The 19,040-nt window shown below is 37.9% G+C and overlaps 1 protein-coding gene across 9 annotated transcripts; it reads right to left on the reverse strand.

The window, feature by feature from the left end:
- Positions 1–628: 628 nt before the first annotated feature.
- On the reverse strand, positions 629–18,648 carry LOC118119658 (muscleblind-like protein 2a). Of its 9 annotated transcripts, none has more exons than XM_035173779.2 (10): positions 18,400–18,648; positions 15,141–15,202; positions 14,537–14,842; positions 10,057–10,221; positions 9,553–9,750; positions 9,168–9,428; positions 7,694–7,747; positions 7,170–7,335; positions 5,709–5,744; positions 629–3,672 (listed from the first exon to the last, which is right to left on the reverse strand). In XM_035173779.2, the coding sequence occupies exons 3-10, from the start codon at positions 14,708–14,710 to the stop codon at positions 3,548–3,550; spliced, it is 1,179 nt and encodes a 392-aa protein (XP_035029670.1). In that variant the 5' UTR covers positions 14,711–14,842; positions 15,141–15,202; positions 18,400–18,648; the 3' UTR covers positions 629–3,547. The 9 variants fall into 9 exon arrangements, with proteins under 9 accessions (XP_035029670.1, XP_035029673.1, XP_035029672.1 ...); XM_035173782.2 differs by adding an exon at positions 4,939–5,033 and having other exon boundaries at positions 14,537–15,202; positions 18,400–18,647; XM_035173781.2 differs by lacking the exon at positions 18,400–18,648 and adding an exon at positions 16,761–17,677.
- Between the last annotated feature and the right edge of the window lie 392 nt (positions 18,649–19,040).

A 19,040-nucleotide genomic window follows, 5' to 3' on the forward strand; every position in this document is an offset into this window, starting at 1 on the left:
CAAAAGCATAAAAAAAAAAAGAGGGAAAGTTTATATTCAGGCCAGAATGTAATCAAATAACACGGGCTTCATCAGAAATCTGTTAAATTTGAAAATAACCTTAAAGCAATTTAGTCTTATTAGCATCAAGCTTCAGGCTAGTGTTAAGGTTTGTTTTTACAATCTTTCATTGTGGCCTTAAATAAAAAATAAAAAAAACACGTAGCGACAATTTCACAAATTGGTTTTAGTTACTCAACAATATTGAACTCACAATTACTGAACAAATGCAAACTTAGGAACAGGTTCTAAGATAAGGCAAAGTTCACAAAAAGCATGTCTTCTCAGTCATCTGACTGTCGACAAAGTGCTTAAGACAAATGTTTCTGTCAGTCAGTCAGACCAAACATTCTTACTGTCCATTTAATTTAGACTAGGTGATCAAAATATCATAACAACCTCCATATGCAGGTGTATAGTGACATTCAAGCTTTTTGCCAAAACATGAAACAAACATTCAGAAATATGCCTTTTATATAATAAATTAGGGAAACTATCTGTCTAATGACAACCTAAACTTTGAAAGTAATCATATATATATATATATATATATATATATATATATATATATATATATATATATATATATATATATATATATATATATATATATATATATTTATAGAAAAAAAGTTTAAAACAATGTAGTTCAATCTGCTGTGGATTATTTTTTTAAGATGTTCACATACAGAGGAAACTATGTAAAACAAATAAATTCGGATTATTTCTTTATGCACTGGCTCACTTACAGTGTTTCACCATGGCTTAATAAAGTCAAATATCTGACAGTACAATCTAATGTGTTATTGTGAGGAGTGAACAAACAGAGAACAAGTTTGTCAAATGTGGTACGAACGATACACTCTTGTACATAAAAACTATTCCATTGCCTCGATCGTACAAAGGTTGGTTTTCCCTCACAGGTGACAAGGCAGTGACAAGGATGAAACGTCTGAAGCTACTCTTTGCTCCAACATCTCATCCCTCAACAGAGACGACTTTTCAAAGGCTAAAACAACAGATCACGGCCCTTTGAGGAACCTGCGGCAGCGCTAACGTCACTTTAATAAATTACATTCATCGTAAAATAGAAGTGAATACATTTTAAATGTGTTCTTAGCTAAGGTTAAACTAGTAAAATACTGTATGCAAGTATACTCCATATATTCATATCCAATAATGTGTACATTTTCACAATGAAAATACATAATGAAAAATGTCAACAAATGCAGTTTCTCTTGGTGGATTGTCTGAGTTAATCACACGTGTACACACACATTTAAACTTGAAAAGACGTCGGATAGCATTAAAATAAAGGTTGATATTTTCACACACGGCAAAACAGGGAGCTAAAACTTATATAAAAGATGTTCAAGAGAACATACATATATGAGTGAAAACTATTTTTAACATCAGTTTTGTTTTTCACTTAACCAGACATGACGCCACCTCGGTTTGCTCTGAGTTTTAAACAAAGACAGCCAATTGCATATTGTGGTTCCACTCATACACAACTACGCGTCACCAAAATGTTTACTCACTTAAATTCTACTTTACTACATAAAGTATTTTACTGTGTGCATTTAACTAGTTCAACAGTACTTAATCATCTTAAATGTGAAACAAAATAAAAGGTAAGCTGAATATTCATTCGTATACATTGTACATACAGTACATACACATTGGAGTGAATTTCACAAAAGTGAAAATGATTTGAAAGACTAAATCTAAACAGGTGCACACACAACATACTAATGCACTGACATGGCATCGCTAAATATTTCTTCCTAACTGTGAGTTACGTTGAGTAGATTTAATTGAACAGTTTTTCCACACAAACCCTTTTTAAATATGCTTTGATGTAATTGCATGCAGAATTCATTAGGCACTTGTAAATTTCAAATAATACAGTACTGACAGCTGACTGTCATATTAAGACTAACAGCTCACACACACCATTCAACTCAAACGTTATAGGATCACAGGAGTCACACAGTACTCACACACCCCGTTACTGAGTTAACTATAATGGCTGTGGAGGCTCGTCTTCAAGCCAGGGGCTGGTTTCACAAAGATCTATCAGACTGGTTTGTAGCATGAGTTATATTTTGTGTCACGCACATACAAGGTCCCAGCCCACATGAGCTTAATGACACTGAAACCTTTGTCAGGACAAAAATTTGAGGTTTTCTTGTAATGTTGTGGAGTAATAAGAAGGGTTTTGCTCATGGAAGCTTTTCTAAACCCGAGGGATAAGTTAACAGAGGTTCTGAATCCGTTAAGGAGCCACAGTAGCTCATCTCTGCTGCGCTGCATTGACATGTTATACTATTATACGTGTCTTTGTTCACTTAGTGTTACAGTCTTCACTGAACATTCCCGGTAAAATGTCCCGTAACTGAGAAAGTCTTTCACAAAACAAAAGATTTTCAAGCTGAACAGAACAATACAGGAACCTCATGAAAGATCTTAATTTGCCCAATTAGTCCCACTTCCTACAGCAAATAACCAAACAGCTTTGTACAACAAAGAATCAAGGATCAATCTGAAGTCTGAATATATTAAGTTATAAGTTTGATCTAATTGAGACAGAGTCAAAGACTATCTTTGTGAGACCTGCCCGAGAAGAGAAAACCACCACCCGGATACATCAATGAGTCGACCATCACGTTGCCCAATAATCCACAAAGTTTTTTCTTTTTTTTGGATAACAAAAGGTGGGGGAAATTAACAGTTTGAATTACTGCTGCTTTACTTCCTACCAACAAATATTATGTACAGTATATGCAATGCAAAGGCACACCAGGAGGTGGAGCACTGATCCTGCTTTCTGGGGATAACTAGGGAAAAAACACAGACCGACTACCCCCACAGCCTGCTGTCCAATGAAATTTGTACATTTGAGTTTAAAGTTAAAATAAGTGCTTTTTATGAGTAAGCTTAGAATAATGAAATCTGGCACTAGATAAACAATCATTTATGTGAAAAAACTTAGGTTATATGAGACATTCAAATAAGAAATATATGTTGATAGAATTTAAACAAGCTCCAATATAGGTCCCCATTACACCTGGCATTAACATGTTCTGTGGACACACTGAAAACTGATCTCAGATTAGATGTGCAATGCTCAACTCGTACACTCTTAGTGTAACTTACACTTGTGAGTGAAATAAATTTTGGTCTGGTTTCCATCTGTTTCCTGTTTGACTTAGTCAAGAAAAGCTCATTTTTATTCATGAGGCTGTGATAAGAGAATTTGAGACACGGTGGATTCAGCTCATTAAGAGGCTGAACGCCCCTCTGACCATGTCAGAATTGGTTTGGGAAATAGGAACCAGGATGTTCTGCACATTACTGAGGATGCATGTTAATTCAGGTGCAAAGGCATGCACATACAATAATCTTCTGTGACATTTATCTAGCAGAGTATAATCCTAGTAATCCTTACGTCATTTATTACCATAGATTAAAGTTGAGTCTACAAGTTTTCCACCAGTGATGTTTATCAGCATGCAGCTTGTTGTGTGTGGTGTGTGGCGTTCACAGAGTATTTACAGATCGGCTGTTTGGGACCTTTAACAGCAGCAACATGGCACTGACTCCTGTTTCTGGTGGTTACTTGAGGATGATCTGTTTCAAGGGAAAAAGACAAACATTATCAGTTTCACACAATAAACACAGACCTGGGCCAAATGGCTACATGGTTACATGACAAGGATCATAAAGTTCTCATCATGATTTCCTGTCAGAATGGATAGAAAATGATAAGATTAGATGAAATTAAAACCTACACACCTTAAACTTGAGGTATTTGTCCTAAATCCCCCTTAACTTTACTTTAAATTGAAACTCTTTTTGACTTTATTTCTTTTATGGCTGCATTATTAATTCAAAACAAAATATTCGTACCATTGTCATTATATAGTTTTTTTCTTCTTGAGTTACGCTCAGCTCCACAACATACATTTTTGTACATGTTATGAAACTACATGCACAATAACAAAAATATAAGTTGAGGAAGCAAGGTGATCAACAAAATAAAGATGATTGTTTTTGAAGACCAAATATTTTACAATAGATACGTTTACATGGACATCAATATTCAGATATTAACCAGATTACGAGAATACTATAACCTTATTCACATTATGTAGAAATGTATACGTCTCAAATCACTGTATAACATCATACACTAGGTTTGAGTGTAAACAAGTAGTAGGACATAATGTTGACAAGAGTCATAATCAGACTGTGCTCTCTAACATGTAAATAGGAATATGAATGGAATATTCTATTAGCAATGAATGCATGTAAACATCATGATTGAAATAACCTCTTATTCAGAAAGAGGTCATTAGTTGGAATATTGGAGTCCATGTAAACGTATAGTAACTGACTCCGCTACAAACTCTTCCATCAAAACCATCAAATACTTTACTCTGAGCAGCCGAGGCCAAAACATAAAATCTAAATAATGTCGCACCACAATACTGAAAAGGTTTCTCATTGTGAAACTCCAGATTAACTAATTAATAAAACTAGTGTAACAGGACCCTACTTCAATTGTGTTGTAAGCATTTGCCGTTCACTTAATATTATCACAGCAATGAAAAAGACACCAATAACCAACAAAGCAAAAAACATGCAGTAAAGAAGATGTGCAAAAAAACAGTATTTGCAGATGGAAGACCTTTATATAAGAGCTGTTTGTCGTGAGGGGAGAGGGTGAGATGCAGCCTAGTAGTTCTACTGAAGGTCCACAGGTAAATGAAGCTTAATGACAGGCGATGCAAGCAGGGCAGCGCTATGGCGACGAAGCAACTCCCTTGATTCAAAGATGAAGCGCTTATTCAGAGCTCAAGGTTTTATGAAAGAAAGCTTTAAAAAGGAGCAAACCTGATTGGCTGTTGCTGTTGCTGCGTAGGGGACACTTGTGGCGGGAGTAGTTGCTGCAGAGACAGTAGCAGGCGTAGCACTGTACATCATGGGGACTTTTTCAGGAAGGGAACCATGAAAGCAATGAAAAGGGAGGTGGAGCATTATGGTAACCATAGCAATGTTTTTCACTCTCTCTTGCCAAGCATATATAAAATGAAATTAGCAGCAAGCCATCATTGGGTTAGACCAGCAGATGGCATACGATCAAACAGAAAAAGCGAGACAGCAGGGGAGAACACAAAAGGAGGGCCGATAAAAGATACAATTAGGAAATCTGTCCATACTAAGACAGCCCGAAAGAAAGCGTGTACTGCGATGCCACCAAACAGGAGCAAAGTGGGTTTTATATAACATTTAGAAGGTTTAAATGATGAAAAACATTATAGAGTATGAAAAGAAATCATTAAATTGAATCTCAGGGATGCTGATCAAATTTCCTAATCCATGAGTGGAAATTCTCCCCCAAAAAATCCACTGAAATGCTTAAATTTGCAAACTGCTTTCAAAATTTGGAATAACTGGGATTCATTTTACAAGCAAACATTTATTAGAAATATTTACAGAGAGAAAGTCAAATTTTTAAATGTGGGCTCCTGATAGTTGAATCCTGATTTAATCTTTTTCTTTTCCTATAATATAACAACAAGAACATCTTTCGCAAACAGTAACTGTGCTTGTTTCCCATTGACTGTGAGACATAGTTTATGAAAATGAGGGAAGGCACCTACCCATGCTGTTATGTGGAGCCATGCAAAAGACAGACCCTGTGTGAGAATGAAATGGAGAGAGAAGATTTACTTTAGTGAGATAAACACATATCAATATGATAGAAAGTCACATAGAGTCCACATAAATACATCTTAGTTTAGTGAAGGACAATAATGTTTTCAGAAAGTCGCAGGTGAAATCAAACAGACAGTATTTGCATCACGAAGTCTACATTTGAAGCTGAAGACCTGATACATTTAAATTTTTTCAACTTACTCCAAGAATAGTAGGATTTTTTTCTAGAAATGCAATTGATTACTTCATTGTATAGTATAAGAAATATTTCACCAAGAGCCTTTTTACAGCAGACATTTGTATTTGTCATAACAATATGGCTGAATTTACTTTTCAGGTTCCTGTTTTTGTGCGTGTTGATTCACCGTATGCGCCTGGATACACCAGGATTTAAACCCAATCAATGCAAAATCTAATTCTGCCAAAAGAGTTTGAAGGGCGGAAATGAATCATCAGGAACATTTAGTGATCTTTGACATGCAAATTTGTGCCATCGATCAATGGCAAGCTATCTTGACAGTGCTGACCTAAAGCGGACCGAGGGTCCAAAATAGAGTAAGCTATCATATCTTATTGGCGGTGTTGCACCAGTGACATTTACCTTTTCCACAGTGGAAAAATGATTTGGAGACAGATTGAAGTCAATGATTAAACTTTGTGTGTGAAGTTATCGTCATGTTTGCGAATAACCTAATGAGCTGACATGTTAACTAACCGACTGCTTGTTCAGAGAGCTTTTGTTACCCTCTTCAATCAAATTTTAGTAATGACATAGGTGTACAGTGGTGAACAAAGTGGAAGAGGAAAAGTAAAAAACCTGAGAGAGAAAATTGAAAGAAATTCTCTCAGACTAGCTGGGCTAGCGAGTTAACAGTTGGCCCTTCAGCCACAGCAGTTCACCAGTACCCTACAAGTACTCGCAAAATCACCAAGCATCTGGTCTCAACTATTTCACATGGATGAGTGACTTTGTGGTGTGACTGCTGCATGCACTGCTAAAGCTTACTGGGACAGAGCCTTTTCTCAATGTAAGTTACACCTCTTCTTTTTATGCTATGACAAGCCAAAATGTCTGCTGTGAAAAAGTTCTATAGCATTAGGCTGAAGTTAATTTATTTTTGGATATGGCTCTGGTTTATTTAGGTAAAGTGCCAGTGGATCAATAGATGAAATACTGTAATATATACATTTAGCTTTATAAGGTCATTTTCATCTGTTGTCCCTTGCCAGTTTTTACAAGGCAACCTGAAGTGAAATAAAATAAAATTACCCGTCTTATATAATTACAAATATCTATGGATAATAATGTGTTCCACCTCCTTATGAGCAGTGTCCTTCTGCAGCATGGATATAGATGTAATTTAAAATGGAAGGTTGTATGAATCCATGACCTGTGTAACAATTACCTGTGGGGTAAAATGCTGTCGTAGGCTGCTGCATCTGCTGCATCTGCGCATTGGCCAGAGCCTGATGGTAGTGCAAAAAACTGGGGCTAAGGAGAGAGCTGACCCAGCCGCTCTTCTCTAGGGCTTGTCTCTTTGGTAGGGATTGCAGGATACTGTGGGGAAAGGCCTGAAAAGGGACAAGAGCAGACTTCAAACACCAAAATCTCCCACAATTCCAGTCTCTCTCTATTCAGCTACATTTTACACACCCTTAATATTTAGTATTCACAAATACAACTACATGAATAAACAATAAAGGTGGCTGTTATTACAAGATGGAAAAAATAATAAGGCATAGTTGTAGAATACAGAATATGAATGGAATAATGTATTCACCAAGATTTAACAACTTAAGCACTTAAAGATACTGATGTTGACTGTCTACACAAAGACTACATGAAACTTGAAGAGGCCACAGTGACAAAAATTAAAAGTTTTTTTACAGTACAATTAACAGCTACATGCAAAGCAAAAGGTGAAAATACCAGGTCTACAGTTGCCTCGAGGGGTCGCTTCATTGCTTTGGCAGTCGACTGAGTCTTTTAATAGCAGGCAGCGAGCACATGATGGCAGTGGGCCAATGGGATTCAAGCGTATTAACATACAGGTAACAGCAAGCAGAGGTGCATCATGGGGGACAGCATTGTGGATAGGTGAGAAGGGGAAAACAAAACAAAATAATCTGAATGTAGTATACCACATAAAACACAATATGCATGCACAGTAAACAAAATAATCAATTAAAGGAAACACTAACTTAAGATTTCTGAATTAGTAGTTGAGCAGAATTGGCAGCTATGGCAACCAACACTTACAATGATATGGTACAGTCCTGTACACTGTTTACATTGTATATTGATCAACTTCTTACACTTGATCAGGACTTTATATTATAATCAAAACACTATGACTACCATGATGCAATTACAGCCTGACTGATTTATCGGTTGGATGTTGAAATTTGAAATATAAATATAAAAAAATATGATATATTTTCTTAATTCAAGTTCTATATATTTGGTTGAATTTGGGTTTTCTTTCTTTTTGTATTTGGTTAAACTGTGAGATATCAAGCCTCAATAGAAATGTCTTTGTCATAAGGATTTGATAACATCATCTTAGGAATCTTAGAAAATCCATATCGGTCAGGCTCTAGATGCAATCAGGTCAACAATGCACACAATCATGATTTTAAAATACATAAATTGTTTTTTTAAACCTTATAGGAAGAATGTAATACAATTGTATTCATTGTTAAATGAAAAATGTCCTGGTTTTATGAGAGTTAGTCACAAGGATCAATAATCTTACTGGCAGAGGCTTCCTCTATGTCTATACAAAACCTATTATACATACTGTATAGTACAGTATAAAAATGTTCATCAATACTTTTCTCTATTAACTACAATGATCTGCTTTCAATGGGCCTGTTTAAAGACACAATCATTGAAATGTAAATCAAAACGACGTCTCCACTACAAAAACTAAACAATGCAAGCCTGCTACTGGTTTCAATTTGATTGACGGGTCTTTTAATAAAGGGACAAAGCCCATCATTAATCTGAATTTCAACTAATCCCATCCTTAATATTAATGTGTTGCGATTTACATTTGTAGCGTTTGTAAACACCGGATTAAAACAGCCGTATGTTCTTAAATATTCAATGAGAGAGAGATAAAGTGAAGGTTTTCCATTTATTACTAAAATATATAAATATACCCTAAAATTGATCTGGTCTTCAGATTTCTTCAGTATTAAATTAATTCAGTAGTAGATATTCATCTAACTGCTGATAGCAAATTTAGTTAACATTTTGCCAAAGAAAACATGTTATCACAGTAGGAAAGGCACAATACTAATGTTATCACTGTGGCAAGAGATAATGTCTGCTATGAAAAATGGTCATTGTATTTCTTTCAAATGAAAAGACTTTTCAGAGGGAAAATTCGGTGTCTTACCGCGGCTGCTGCAGCTGCGGCCTGGGCTGCGACGGCTGACTGACTGACTTGTTGTTGTTGACTGGACTTGATTTTGGCCTGCAAGTGTGCAGGCGGGTGAAAATACTTGCACTTCTCCCGGGAGCAGCGGCTCTTGATATAGTCCATGCAAACAGTGACAGTGTTGTCAGTGGTGTCAATCATGGGACTGTCGCTGGGGTGAGCAAAGCGGCAATCTGTCTCCCCTCTCGCACAGTTCCCCCGCTGAAACTCGCGACAGACCTGAGAGGAGCAGTTATAAAGACAGCGAGAGGAATTCAACTCTCAAGATTAGGCCAGATAAGGTTATTACCTGGATAAGTACTGATATCTTTAATTAGGAATTTCATATGGTGCTTAATTTTACCTCTAGTTTGTCTGAACGCTGCAGCTTCTGTGAGGGAGAGGAAGAGGAGGAAGAAGAGGAACTGTGGACTGTCAAAGGTTGACTCCCGGGAACAAGAACTGAGGTGTTTTGGAGGATGTCTGAGGGAACCAGGCTCATTCCATGGCTCAATGGTGTCATGTATGAACCATAACCAAGACCGGAATTTGTGCCAAGTCCCTGTGTAACAGGAAAAAAAAACAGGCTTTCAGGGAAGATTTAATATATTACAAGTGAGATGTTCATTGACCTTCAGGGCGTTAAGGCTTAAAAAGCCATGATGTTTGTGTACTTGTTGTTTTTTACATCTTGGGAACGAGCAATCTTTTCTTCATATCCTGCAAGATGCCACAAATGTGCTAAAAAACAAAAAGGAAAACTCCTCTACTAGCAATGGGAAAGGAGTCAATTGCCCTTTTTTAGGGGTTTTACGCATGTTTAAAACATTTGCATATACCTGGTAAAATTGGTGCATTAGGACCTTACCACAGGCTGCAGACTAGGTCCAGGCATCACAAGCTGCATCTGTTGGGCGAGTACAGCAGCTGCAGTCTTCTGCTGGATTAAATTGTTGCGCCCATTTATCTCTAACTGGGTTTTTAAGTGCGAAGGTGGATGAAGGTACTTGCAGTTTTCTCTTGAGCATCGGCCCTGGATTCAGAGCAAATACAAAAGCATTAGGAAGACTCAAGATCGAGACGGACATAATGTTACAGTGACTCCTTGAAACAGAGGGGAAAAAAAACTTTTTATCAACTTAACCAAAAAAGTCACAGAGTCATAAAAAGTGTCTCGTTACATGGTTCAAAAGGATTTTTTTTATGGGACAACAGAACTGTTGGAAGCTAAAGGCTGCTCCAGCACCAGGAACACCGAGAAGAGCTTCAAGGCAAAATTTCTCCTGCAGTATTAATCATCATGGTCTTTTTTTCCTGCACTCCACTCCCACTCAGATTCCTCGCACACATCTACAGTGTCAGTGGAGTCATCAATGTGCTTATCTACATGATGCGATTGCGCTAGAATAAAATCCTTCTGCACAGCACTGAATGCTGCGGCTAGAAAAGCTGCATCAAGCATGCACACAACTTTGCTTATAGTGTGGCTTGTCTGAAAACACCTCCAGTGGATTTCCTTCAGTTTTTATACATGTTACTATCTTATAAATTTACTTTTAAATAGATGAAATCACATTTTCTACTTTTCATAAGCCTTATTGACAAAGCAAAGAGACACTTCCAAAAATGTTTTAGCTATTTAATGAAAATCTAAAACCGGAATCTTTCATTAACAGAAGACCATTAAATCAATACTCTTTGGCTGCAATCACCGCTTTAAGTCTTCTTGGGTAAGTCTCTACAAGCTTTGCACACCTGGATTTGAGCAGTTTATCTCTCATTCTTTCTGGCAGATCGTCTCAAGCTCTGTCAGATTGGATGCGAAGAGTCTCTGAGCTGCCATAATCAGGTCCCTCCTCAGATGTTCTGTGGGGCTTAAGCCTTTGGCACTGTTGTTCAAGGACAGTCGGAGATTTGTCCCCAAGCCACTCCAGCTCTGTCTTGTATGTAAGCGTCACGATGTTTTGGTTCTAAAATGTGAACCATTGCACAGATCTGAGGTTGTGTGCACTTTGGAGCAGGTTTCCCACATGGACTTGTTACGGTTAGTCAATATTCGTCTGTTTGTTTATATTTAGCAGGATTACACGTAAACTACTAGGCGATCTTCCGTGAAATTTTGTGGAAGGGTTTGTGCATGACTGAAGAAAGAACCAATTCAATTTGGAGCAAATCTCGATAAAAAGGCAGATTCAGGAATTTGTTTTTCACTTTAATGTGCTCTCCCAGCCCTTCTAGTTTCTATTTTGCTTCATTAATCTTGCCCTCAGTTTACCTGTCCCTGCCAACAAGAAGCCCCCCACAGCATAATGCTTCCACCACCATGTTTCACTGCAGGGATGGTATTAGCCAGCACATAAACAGTGCCAAATGTTTTCAGACAGTGCTTTTGAGTTCTGCATGTCATGTCATGTCATGTCATGGTGGTTCCAAACTTCTACTAATTTGATTATTGGGGTCACTGAGCTGGTCAAAGCTTAAGGGATGGTTTTATACCCTCACCCTGACCTGTGCCTTACCACAATTCTATAACAGAGGTCTGCAGAGAGTTTCTTTGACTTCATTGCTTGATTTTTGGTGCTTTTCTAAACTGTCCAATGCATTTGATTTGCCATAGGCGGACTCAAGTTTAGGGCACATCTTAAGGAGAATTATTATTGCATATGACCACATATTGAAGTGCCCCAGCAAATTGTCTATTTTTGTAAATAAGAAATCAATATCTGCACTTTCAAAAATATTTAGGACTGAAAAATATAATGTTTATGGCAAATTAATTATAGTACAGGTAACTTGGGTTAAAGTATGTTTAGGGTGTTATTTTAGTGTAGTTATATACTATATCATTTTATATATTGGCAGCAAATGTTTTGGTCTTTAAAGAGCATGACTGAGATGAGGACCAGTCACTTATCGATTCCCTGTGCCATCTTTATGACTACACTGTGGCTGTAATGAGAGAAGTTAATGACTGGCTACATAAGACATCCCTGAGGTTGTCAGCTGTGAGAATCCATTGTTGGTTTGTTTGATACTTCAATAATCTGATGATTAAACCTAACTCGTTCTATCTCTTTTTAGACTTTAAAATGAAGATACCAACATTATTAGCCTAATGAGTGGTCAACTTCCTTCAGCCTACATATTCAAATCCTTTAAGTCAACTCATTTAATTTCATCTCATTTGCATTTGTCCCAAGAGATTCATCTTAATTATCTTCAGCCAATGTGGCTTTGACTGTTATCAATATCTCATTACTCTTTATGAGAAAATACACTGTCAACAGAAACCATTTCTAATGTACATACTGGCAATGGCTTCATATGTCACATGGTATGGAGACTGTGTTTTCTCAGTTTTTAATATAATTAGTTTTGTGAAGTGGAGCTAAAAGGGCAACCTGTACAGAGTGTAACCCCTTTAAAAGAAAGCAGAGGAAACAGCTCCACTTTAAAAAAAAAAGGAGCTGTCAACATACTTCGCGTGTGCCTTCCCGTCTCAGCTGATTTTTTTTCTTGAGTCATGAGATACTTGTTACAACAGCATGTGCACATACTTTGCTATAATAAAATTAACTCTAAAGCTAATGTCATCAATGGAGAAGCCAAAACAGCAAAGTAAGAGGAAAACAACAATTGTTTAGAATGCACAATTTGGCCAATGAGCTCAATTTGTCTTTTAATACTGTACATAAAGAATAATGCCGAGTTAGTAGCTGACAGGATAAAAGTAGATTTGACAAAAACCTGTTCTTTAAGAAGACCTGGGACACAACAGCTTCTCATTAGGTTGCTGACCTATTCTTTCCACTTCCAATATGTGATTCTAGGTAGTTGTTTAATTGATTTGTCAGTCAACATAAAAATAATCCAAAACTATTTTGTTAATCGATTTATCATTAAAATGACTTTAAGACTTAAAATGGCTAATCGTACACAGATCTGCTGCTTTTTTTGTCATATGTGGCAATACATTTAATAATTCAGCATGATTACTGATCCAACACCCAATAAATGGAACCATCTTATGTACAGTATGAGCTTTATTTATGACCAAAGCAATGCAGTGCATGGTACCACTATGGATTAAAATACTGTAGATGTCAGAAGTAAAAATGTCTGTAGTGAAACACTGTTTCACTTTCTTTAACATGGAGAGTCAGAGTGTTTTGTGATCTCCAGGTCTAGTTAACATCTGAAATGACCCGCAGACAGGTGACAAATTAAAGGAAAAACCAGCATGAAGTGTCTTAGTAAGGTTTTGGACCATCACATGCTACCAGCTCGAGTGCACCCTGAAATAGATTCTCTGGATTCTACTGGAGGCACAAACACCGTTCTGAAAGATATTCTTTCATGAGATTTGGTATCGGTGATGAATTAGGTTGGGATCTGGTGACTGCACAAGATACAGCACGTAATTTATATTTTCATACAGCAGTCTGTGCTAAAACTTTAGCCTTAAACGTATTGCTTCTTCTCAATAATCTACTGAACAACATGCAAGATGAATGATAAATGTTGTTTTTTGATAACGGAATACGGATGCTCTTCGTGTTGATACTTCCAGGCTCTTGACCACTGGGGCACAGACAAGCTGTGTTTTAACTGCCAACAGTGAGGAGACAAGACAATGACTCAGCATGACAACAATCCTGGGGGCAAAGCTGTATTGTGTTGTGATGGTGAATGTGTGAGAGTGGATTAAGTCAACCCTGGCCTCACACAGGACGACTGAGCAAACAGGCTAATAAACTGGCTGAAATCCAAGTGGAAGCCGGATCTACTTTTACTAGCTAGTTAAAAATGTGCCTGTCCGTGCGAACAGATCGCTCACTGGTTTCTTAAGTATCTCCATAAAACGTTGCGCTTGACACTGGACTTGAATTGGTCCTGAGCAATACATCTGAACTGACATAATTCAGTTCCACCTTTCTTAAAACACTGGTTTGTGTGTGCTGTAAATTGTCTGGGTGTAGCGTCTGCCTTTTTCTTCACATAAAGTAACATGTAGAAAAGCAATGTCTGAAGTTCCCTCTCTCTCTCTCTCTCTCTCTCTCTCTCTCTCTCTCTCTCTCTCTCTCTCTCTCTCTCTCTCTCTCTCTCTCTCTCTCTCTCTCTCTCTCTCTCTCTCTCTCTCTCTCTCTCTCTCTCTCTCTCTCTCTCTCTCTCTCTCTCACTTCAAGGGCAATTTAGGTCACAGTACCTTTCCCATCATGTAAAATTACGTTCTTCATTTTACAGGGTTTGTAAAGTTTCCTACTCCTTTATATATGGGCAACATTTTCATACATTCAGTAAAGGATCATTAAGCTGTCACAGATAATCACATGTGCAATATTTCTTACCTTCAGCGAGTCAAAGCAGGCGATAACTCGACCATTTTCAACTTGGCAGCTCTTCGGCGGGTGAGCAAATTTGCATTCGTCATCCCTACGAGAACAGTTTCCCCGCTGAAACTGCCGACACACCTCCAGAGTTAGCCATTTTGTGTCTCTTACTGAAGAGAGGTTCAACGCCATGTCCAAAGGTTTTACTAGTGCATTAAATTTTAAAAGTCAATCTTGTTGTTGTGCGCCTCATGCACTGAAAGCTGTAGGTTGACCGTATGAACAAAGTCCTGTTTTAAGACAACCTGGTGAGTCCTCCATCAGCTGGAACAGAAAGATGAGATAGCCGAGAAATCACCCATCAATGGGAAATAATGGTAGTTGTGTTTTCTTTTTTTTATGTCAACTTCAAGTGTGTATTGCCCATAAATATCAGTCAAGTGAGTGAAATTGAATGTAGACTTGTTCCTTTAGTCATTCTCAGGTCATAATTCACAATTATGGCTCTATTTTAGCTAAATATCAGGTGCTAAAACTGTGCAAAGTGGTGGTGAAGTGCTTGCAGCTGAGGTATCCTGTGCTGGTGCTTGAGTCTGGTCTTAAAAACAGCATAGACACAGACCAATGTACACAGATCAACTTCAAGTTGGGGATATCTTCTCAAAGGCACTTTCTATTGGTGATCTGAAAGACAAAAACATACATATTACAAAGATTGTACCAAAATCAACAGTATCATTTAAGTATTATTATTCTGCTGTTGGACTTTTCATTCTTTAACACATGTGACTGTGGAATTAGTCAAGTTATACGTAGTCATTTCAGACTCTCAAGAGACAAACGCATAACCACTTAGAGAGCAACAGTAATAAAGCTATAGTAGTTTTATTCAGCCTGTCCCTGGAAATTATAATTTCCTTTATAAAATCAGTAATTTACCAAGTCACTGGACTTAAGTTGCAACAAATCATCTAACATCTCATTAAAGAAATTCTTCTCTACTTCAAAATAGCAGTTGTGCTGTACTGCCACTAGCAAGTATCATACTGTTTTTTAAGAGGCAAAGAAGAAGTGATTTCTGGTGGTGTCGCGTTAGCCAGAGCTAGCTAATGTCAGCCAATATGTCATGCTAATTAAAAGGAAGTAATTGTTGTGTATTCCTAGATTTATTTATTTTGTGTTACTTTTATCACTGAAACTAGAAAGTAAAAGAAGGTCAAAGCATTTAACTTGAGCCAGGACATACAACAATGATATTATTCATCACTTCCATACAGGGTAAGTAGCATATAGCTGTTAAAATACAAGTTATTTTCTTTAAATGCATCATTATCAGATCGATAATTTGTATTAGCTGATACAAAAAGTCCAGAATCGGTATCGCGCAGGGAAAAATGGTATCAGAACAACTCTACTGATAATTATGAATTGTGTAAAAATAGTGCTGGTTGCAGCCTAACAATAAATTTAACACTAGTTTGAATCAGCACAAAAAATAATAGTATTTTTCCAAGCCTTGCTTCAATAAAAATGCCTGACACAAACAAAGCAACTGTGCTGCTGGTTGGGGAGGTGTGGCTGGGGGGGTGTCATGGTAATCAATTAAATCAATAAGAGGAAATTAACATTTCCACAGCTCAAATCCATAGAACAATTAGATGTGGGTTATGCTAACAACATTGGTTGATCAGTATTCACTAAAATAGAATGCCAGGCAAAACTATATTCAATCTTAATATTTTATTCTATTAATTATGTACTTCCTCTCACCACTGTCTATTCTCAAATACACTGCGACCCTCAGTTTGCAAACAGCATGACATGAACACTTGGTGCTAAAGTGCTACGGTAACACACACATGTAGGTTGTGTGAAGCACAGCCAAGCTTAAACACACAGTGTTGGGAGTTGAACACAGGACAGGACACTCAGACATGTATACTAAGTGGGAAAACACACAGGAAGTTGCTGAGCAGGCAGAAAAGGTAGTAAACCCATGAGCTGGATAAACCTCTGTGTGTGTGTGTGTGTCTGTGAGCTGAAATGTGTCTCAAATGAGAGCAATAAGCAAAGCCTACGAATGTACAAGAAGTCAAAAGGCACAGATTTAGAATAAACTCTGCTTTTGTTGACCCAGATCGCCCACTGTAGCAGCCTCAGAGCCTTGCTGCATGCTATCCCGTGGCATTACTGCAGCAAATTCCTTTAGGCGCAAGCAAGGAAACGGAGCAGGAAAACCTACCTCTCCCACGACATGCAGCACTAAAGAAGTTCTGTTCCACACCGAGGATCTACGACAGAGCTACAACTTTAAAGGAAGCTCGTTTGGGAAGATGTTGACAGCAAGAACAGCCTGTATCCTCCTATCTGTCCCGAGGATTCAGTTCGCAAAGATCTTCTCTTCACAACAGTGAAAAACAGTCTGTCCAACTGTGGCTGAAACATTTCCAGCCACCCCCCTTCCTGCCTGGGTGCCGGCCTCCGGGAGGACCCTCCCTGTCAGAAACTGGCCAATAGAAAACCAGAGGCTGTTGTACTCAGTGAATGCTGGCTGCACTGCTTGGAGAAAGTCATGGCTGGTGTCAGTGAAGAGAAATGTGTAGTAAAATGGAGAAATATGTTGTAGTAACATGTAGTACAATTTTCTAAATTCAGCTCAGACGATAGCCTCCTGTTGCAGAGCTTAGTTTATGTTGCTTGAGGTGGAAAAGATTTACTAGTACTAGAAATATAGTTGAAAGCAGTTTATTTCATTATATTGACAGATGCACATGCTTAAGACTTTAAAAGGACGATAGGGGATGTGGAAAGGAAAATTTTAATTTTGCATGACCGGTAATAGATACAATATCCACAAAACATTATTGTTGTATTCTATATGTTTCTGATATAAAACTAATTTAGTACTTTGATTATTTAGTACAAAATTAAGATACTTACTTTACTTGAGTATTTTCTTTCAATATTTCTACTCTTTACTCCACGACATTTATCTAATAGCTACTAGTTACTTTACTTTTGCATTAAAACCAGATAAAGACTAAATATGAAGCTTGATTACAGATACAACTACCCAACAGTACATACAAATACAGGAACATTTTTAAAAATAAACTAATTTAGTACTCTAATTATTTAGTACAAATTTAAGGTACTTTCACTTTACTTGAGTATTTTTCTTTCAATACCACTTTATATTTCTACTCAGATAAAACTACCCAACAGTACATACAAATAAAGAAAGAATGAAGTCTTCTGACAGAAAATAATAAATAAAAACAATAAATATAAATTGACAAATGCCTTGATGACATTTTTAAATAACTTTTCACCAACCAGATAATGAATCTAGAAGATAATCCACAGCGTGCATAACCATTACTTTGTAATTACACATAAACTAACTGGGTATAAATCCCCACCTGAATCCATGGCAACAGTAAAATGCCTCATTTAATGATAGAGTAACAATAAAATAATGACATTAAAATGTAAAAGTCCCAGGAGACTTTTATTTTCTTGAGTACTTTTACTTCTGACACAGTACTTTTACTTGTAATGGAGCCTCTTCCCAGACCAGCACGAGATCTTCTCTGTAGGCACATCATGAATACTTGCTGCACCAATGCTAATGAACTACGACAGTGTGTGTACCTGGCACTTTAGCTTGATGGTAGCTGGTACAGTCGCTCGGGTTTTCAGTCCCTTATTTCGCCTTCTCATCGCCGGGCTACCTCGGCTAGGCTAACCCACGACCACGCAGCTAGCTAGCGCGGCCGGACGCACGCAGCTGTCACGGGCTAACATCTGACCGTACGCGAACGGTAACGTTTATTAGCCCGTGTTAGCATGACTGTTAGCCGAGGAGTGCACCTGCTTACCTCATCATCCCGGAGGAGACGGCGATCACGCAGCAGCAGCAGCAGCTCGGGCAGGGACGACGCGGCGGCGGCGGCGGCACCGCACTGGAGCTGCGGACAACGGGGTGTCAAGTGTCCCCGGGAGAGATGGACTCAACCGCACTTTAGTTTCCACTCGTTCACAGATTTAACGCTGGTTGTTTCCTCCGGACTTTGTGTCACTGCACAGATTTAAGCAACAAGCTTCTGACAGCTTACTGTACCTCCGTCAGTCGGATGCGACGAGGGGGTGCACCTGGGTCGACCGAGCACCGTAAGACTGTCAATAATCAGAAACACCACAATTATACTAACATTTATTGATTATCACTCAAATATTAGACTGATTAAATAGAGATGAACGTCCCAGTGACTAAAAAACGAGGTTTTATAATGGTATCTCCTAACGCCCCACCCCCCTCCGACAGACGCAAAGTGGTACGATCCACACGAATGCCAGTAGGCTAAGAGGGCAAGGGTTTGCTTGTTACCAAGGGAACAGCAATAAAAGCGTGTGAGATTTTCTGGATTATTTTAATGACAACACGCTTTCACACACAAATGTAAACATCGGATGAGATAAATCAAATGTGTTAAAATAGATTCGACACAGATAAGTCCAT

Source organism: Hippoglossus stenolepis, chromosome 13 (genome assembly GCF_022539355.2).
Source record: "Hippoglossus stenolepis isolate QCI-W04-F060 chromosome 13, HSTE1.2, whole genome shotgun sequence".
Lineage (NCBI taxonomy): Eukaryota > Metazoa > Chordata > Actinopteri > Pleuronectiformes > Pleuronectidae > Hippoglossus > Hippoglossus stenolepis.

What these genes read in the sequence shown, in the direction of transcription:
- LOC118119658 (XM_035173779.2), bottom strand. Translation starts at nt 14,710, where the DNA reads ATGGCGTTGAACCTCTCTTCAGTAAGAGACACAAAATGGCTAACTCTG. An exon ending in AGCGTTCAGACAAACTAGAG is followed by an intron (nt 9,429 to 9,552) that starts GTAAAATTAAGC and finishes TGCTCCTCTCAG; the next exon opens with GTCTGTCGCGAGTTTCAGCG. An exon ending in CCGCAGCTGCAGCAGCCGCG is followed by an intron (nt 7,748 to 9,167) that starts GTAAGACACCGA and finishes TGCTATTAAAAG; the next exon opens with ACTCAGTCGACTGCCAAAGC.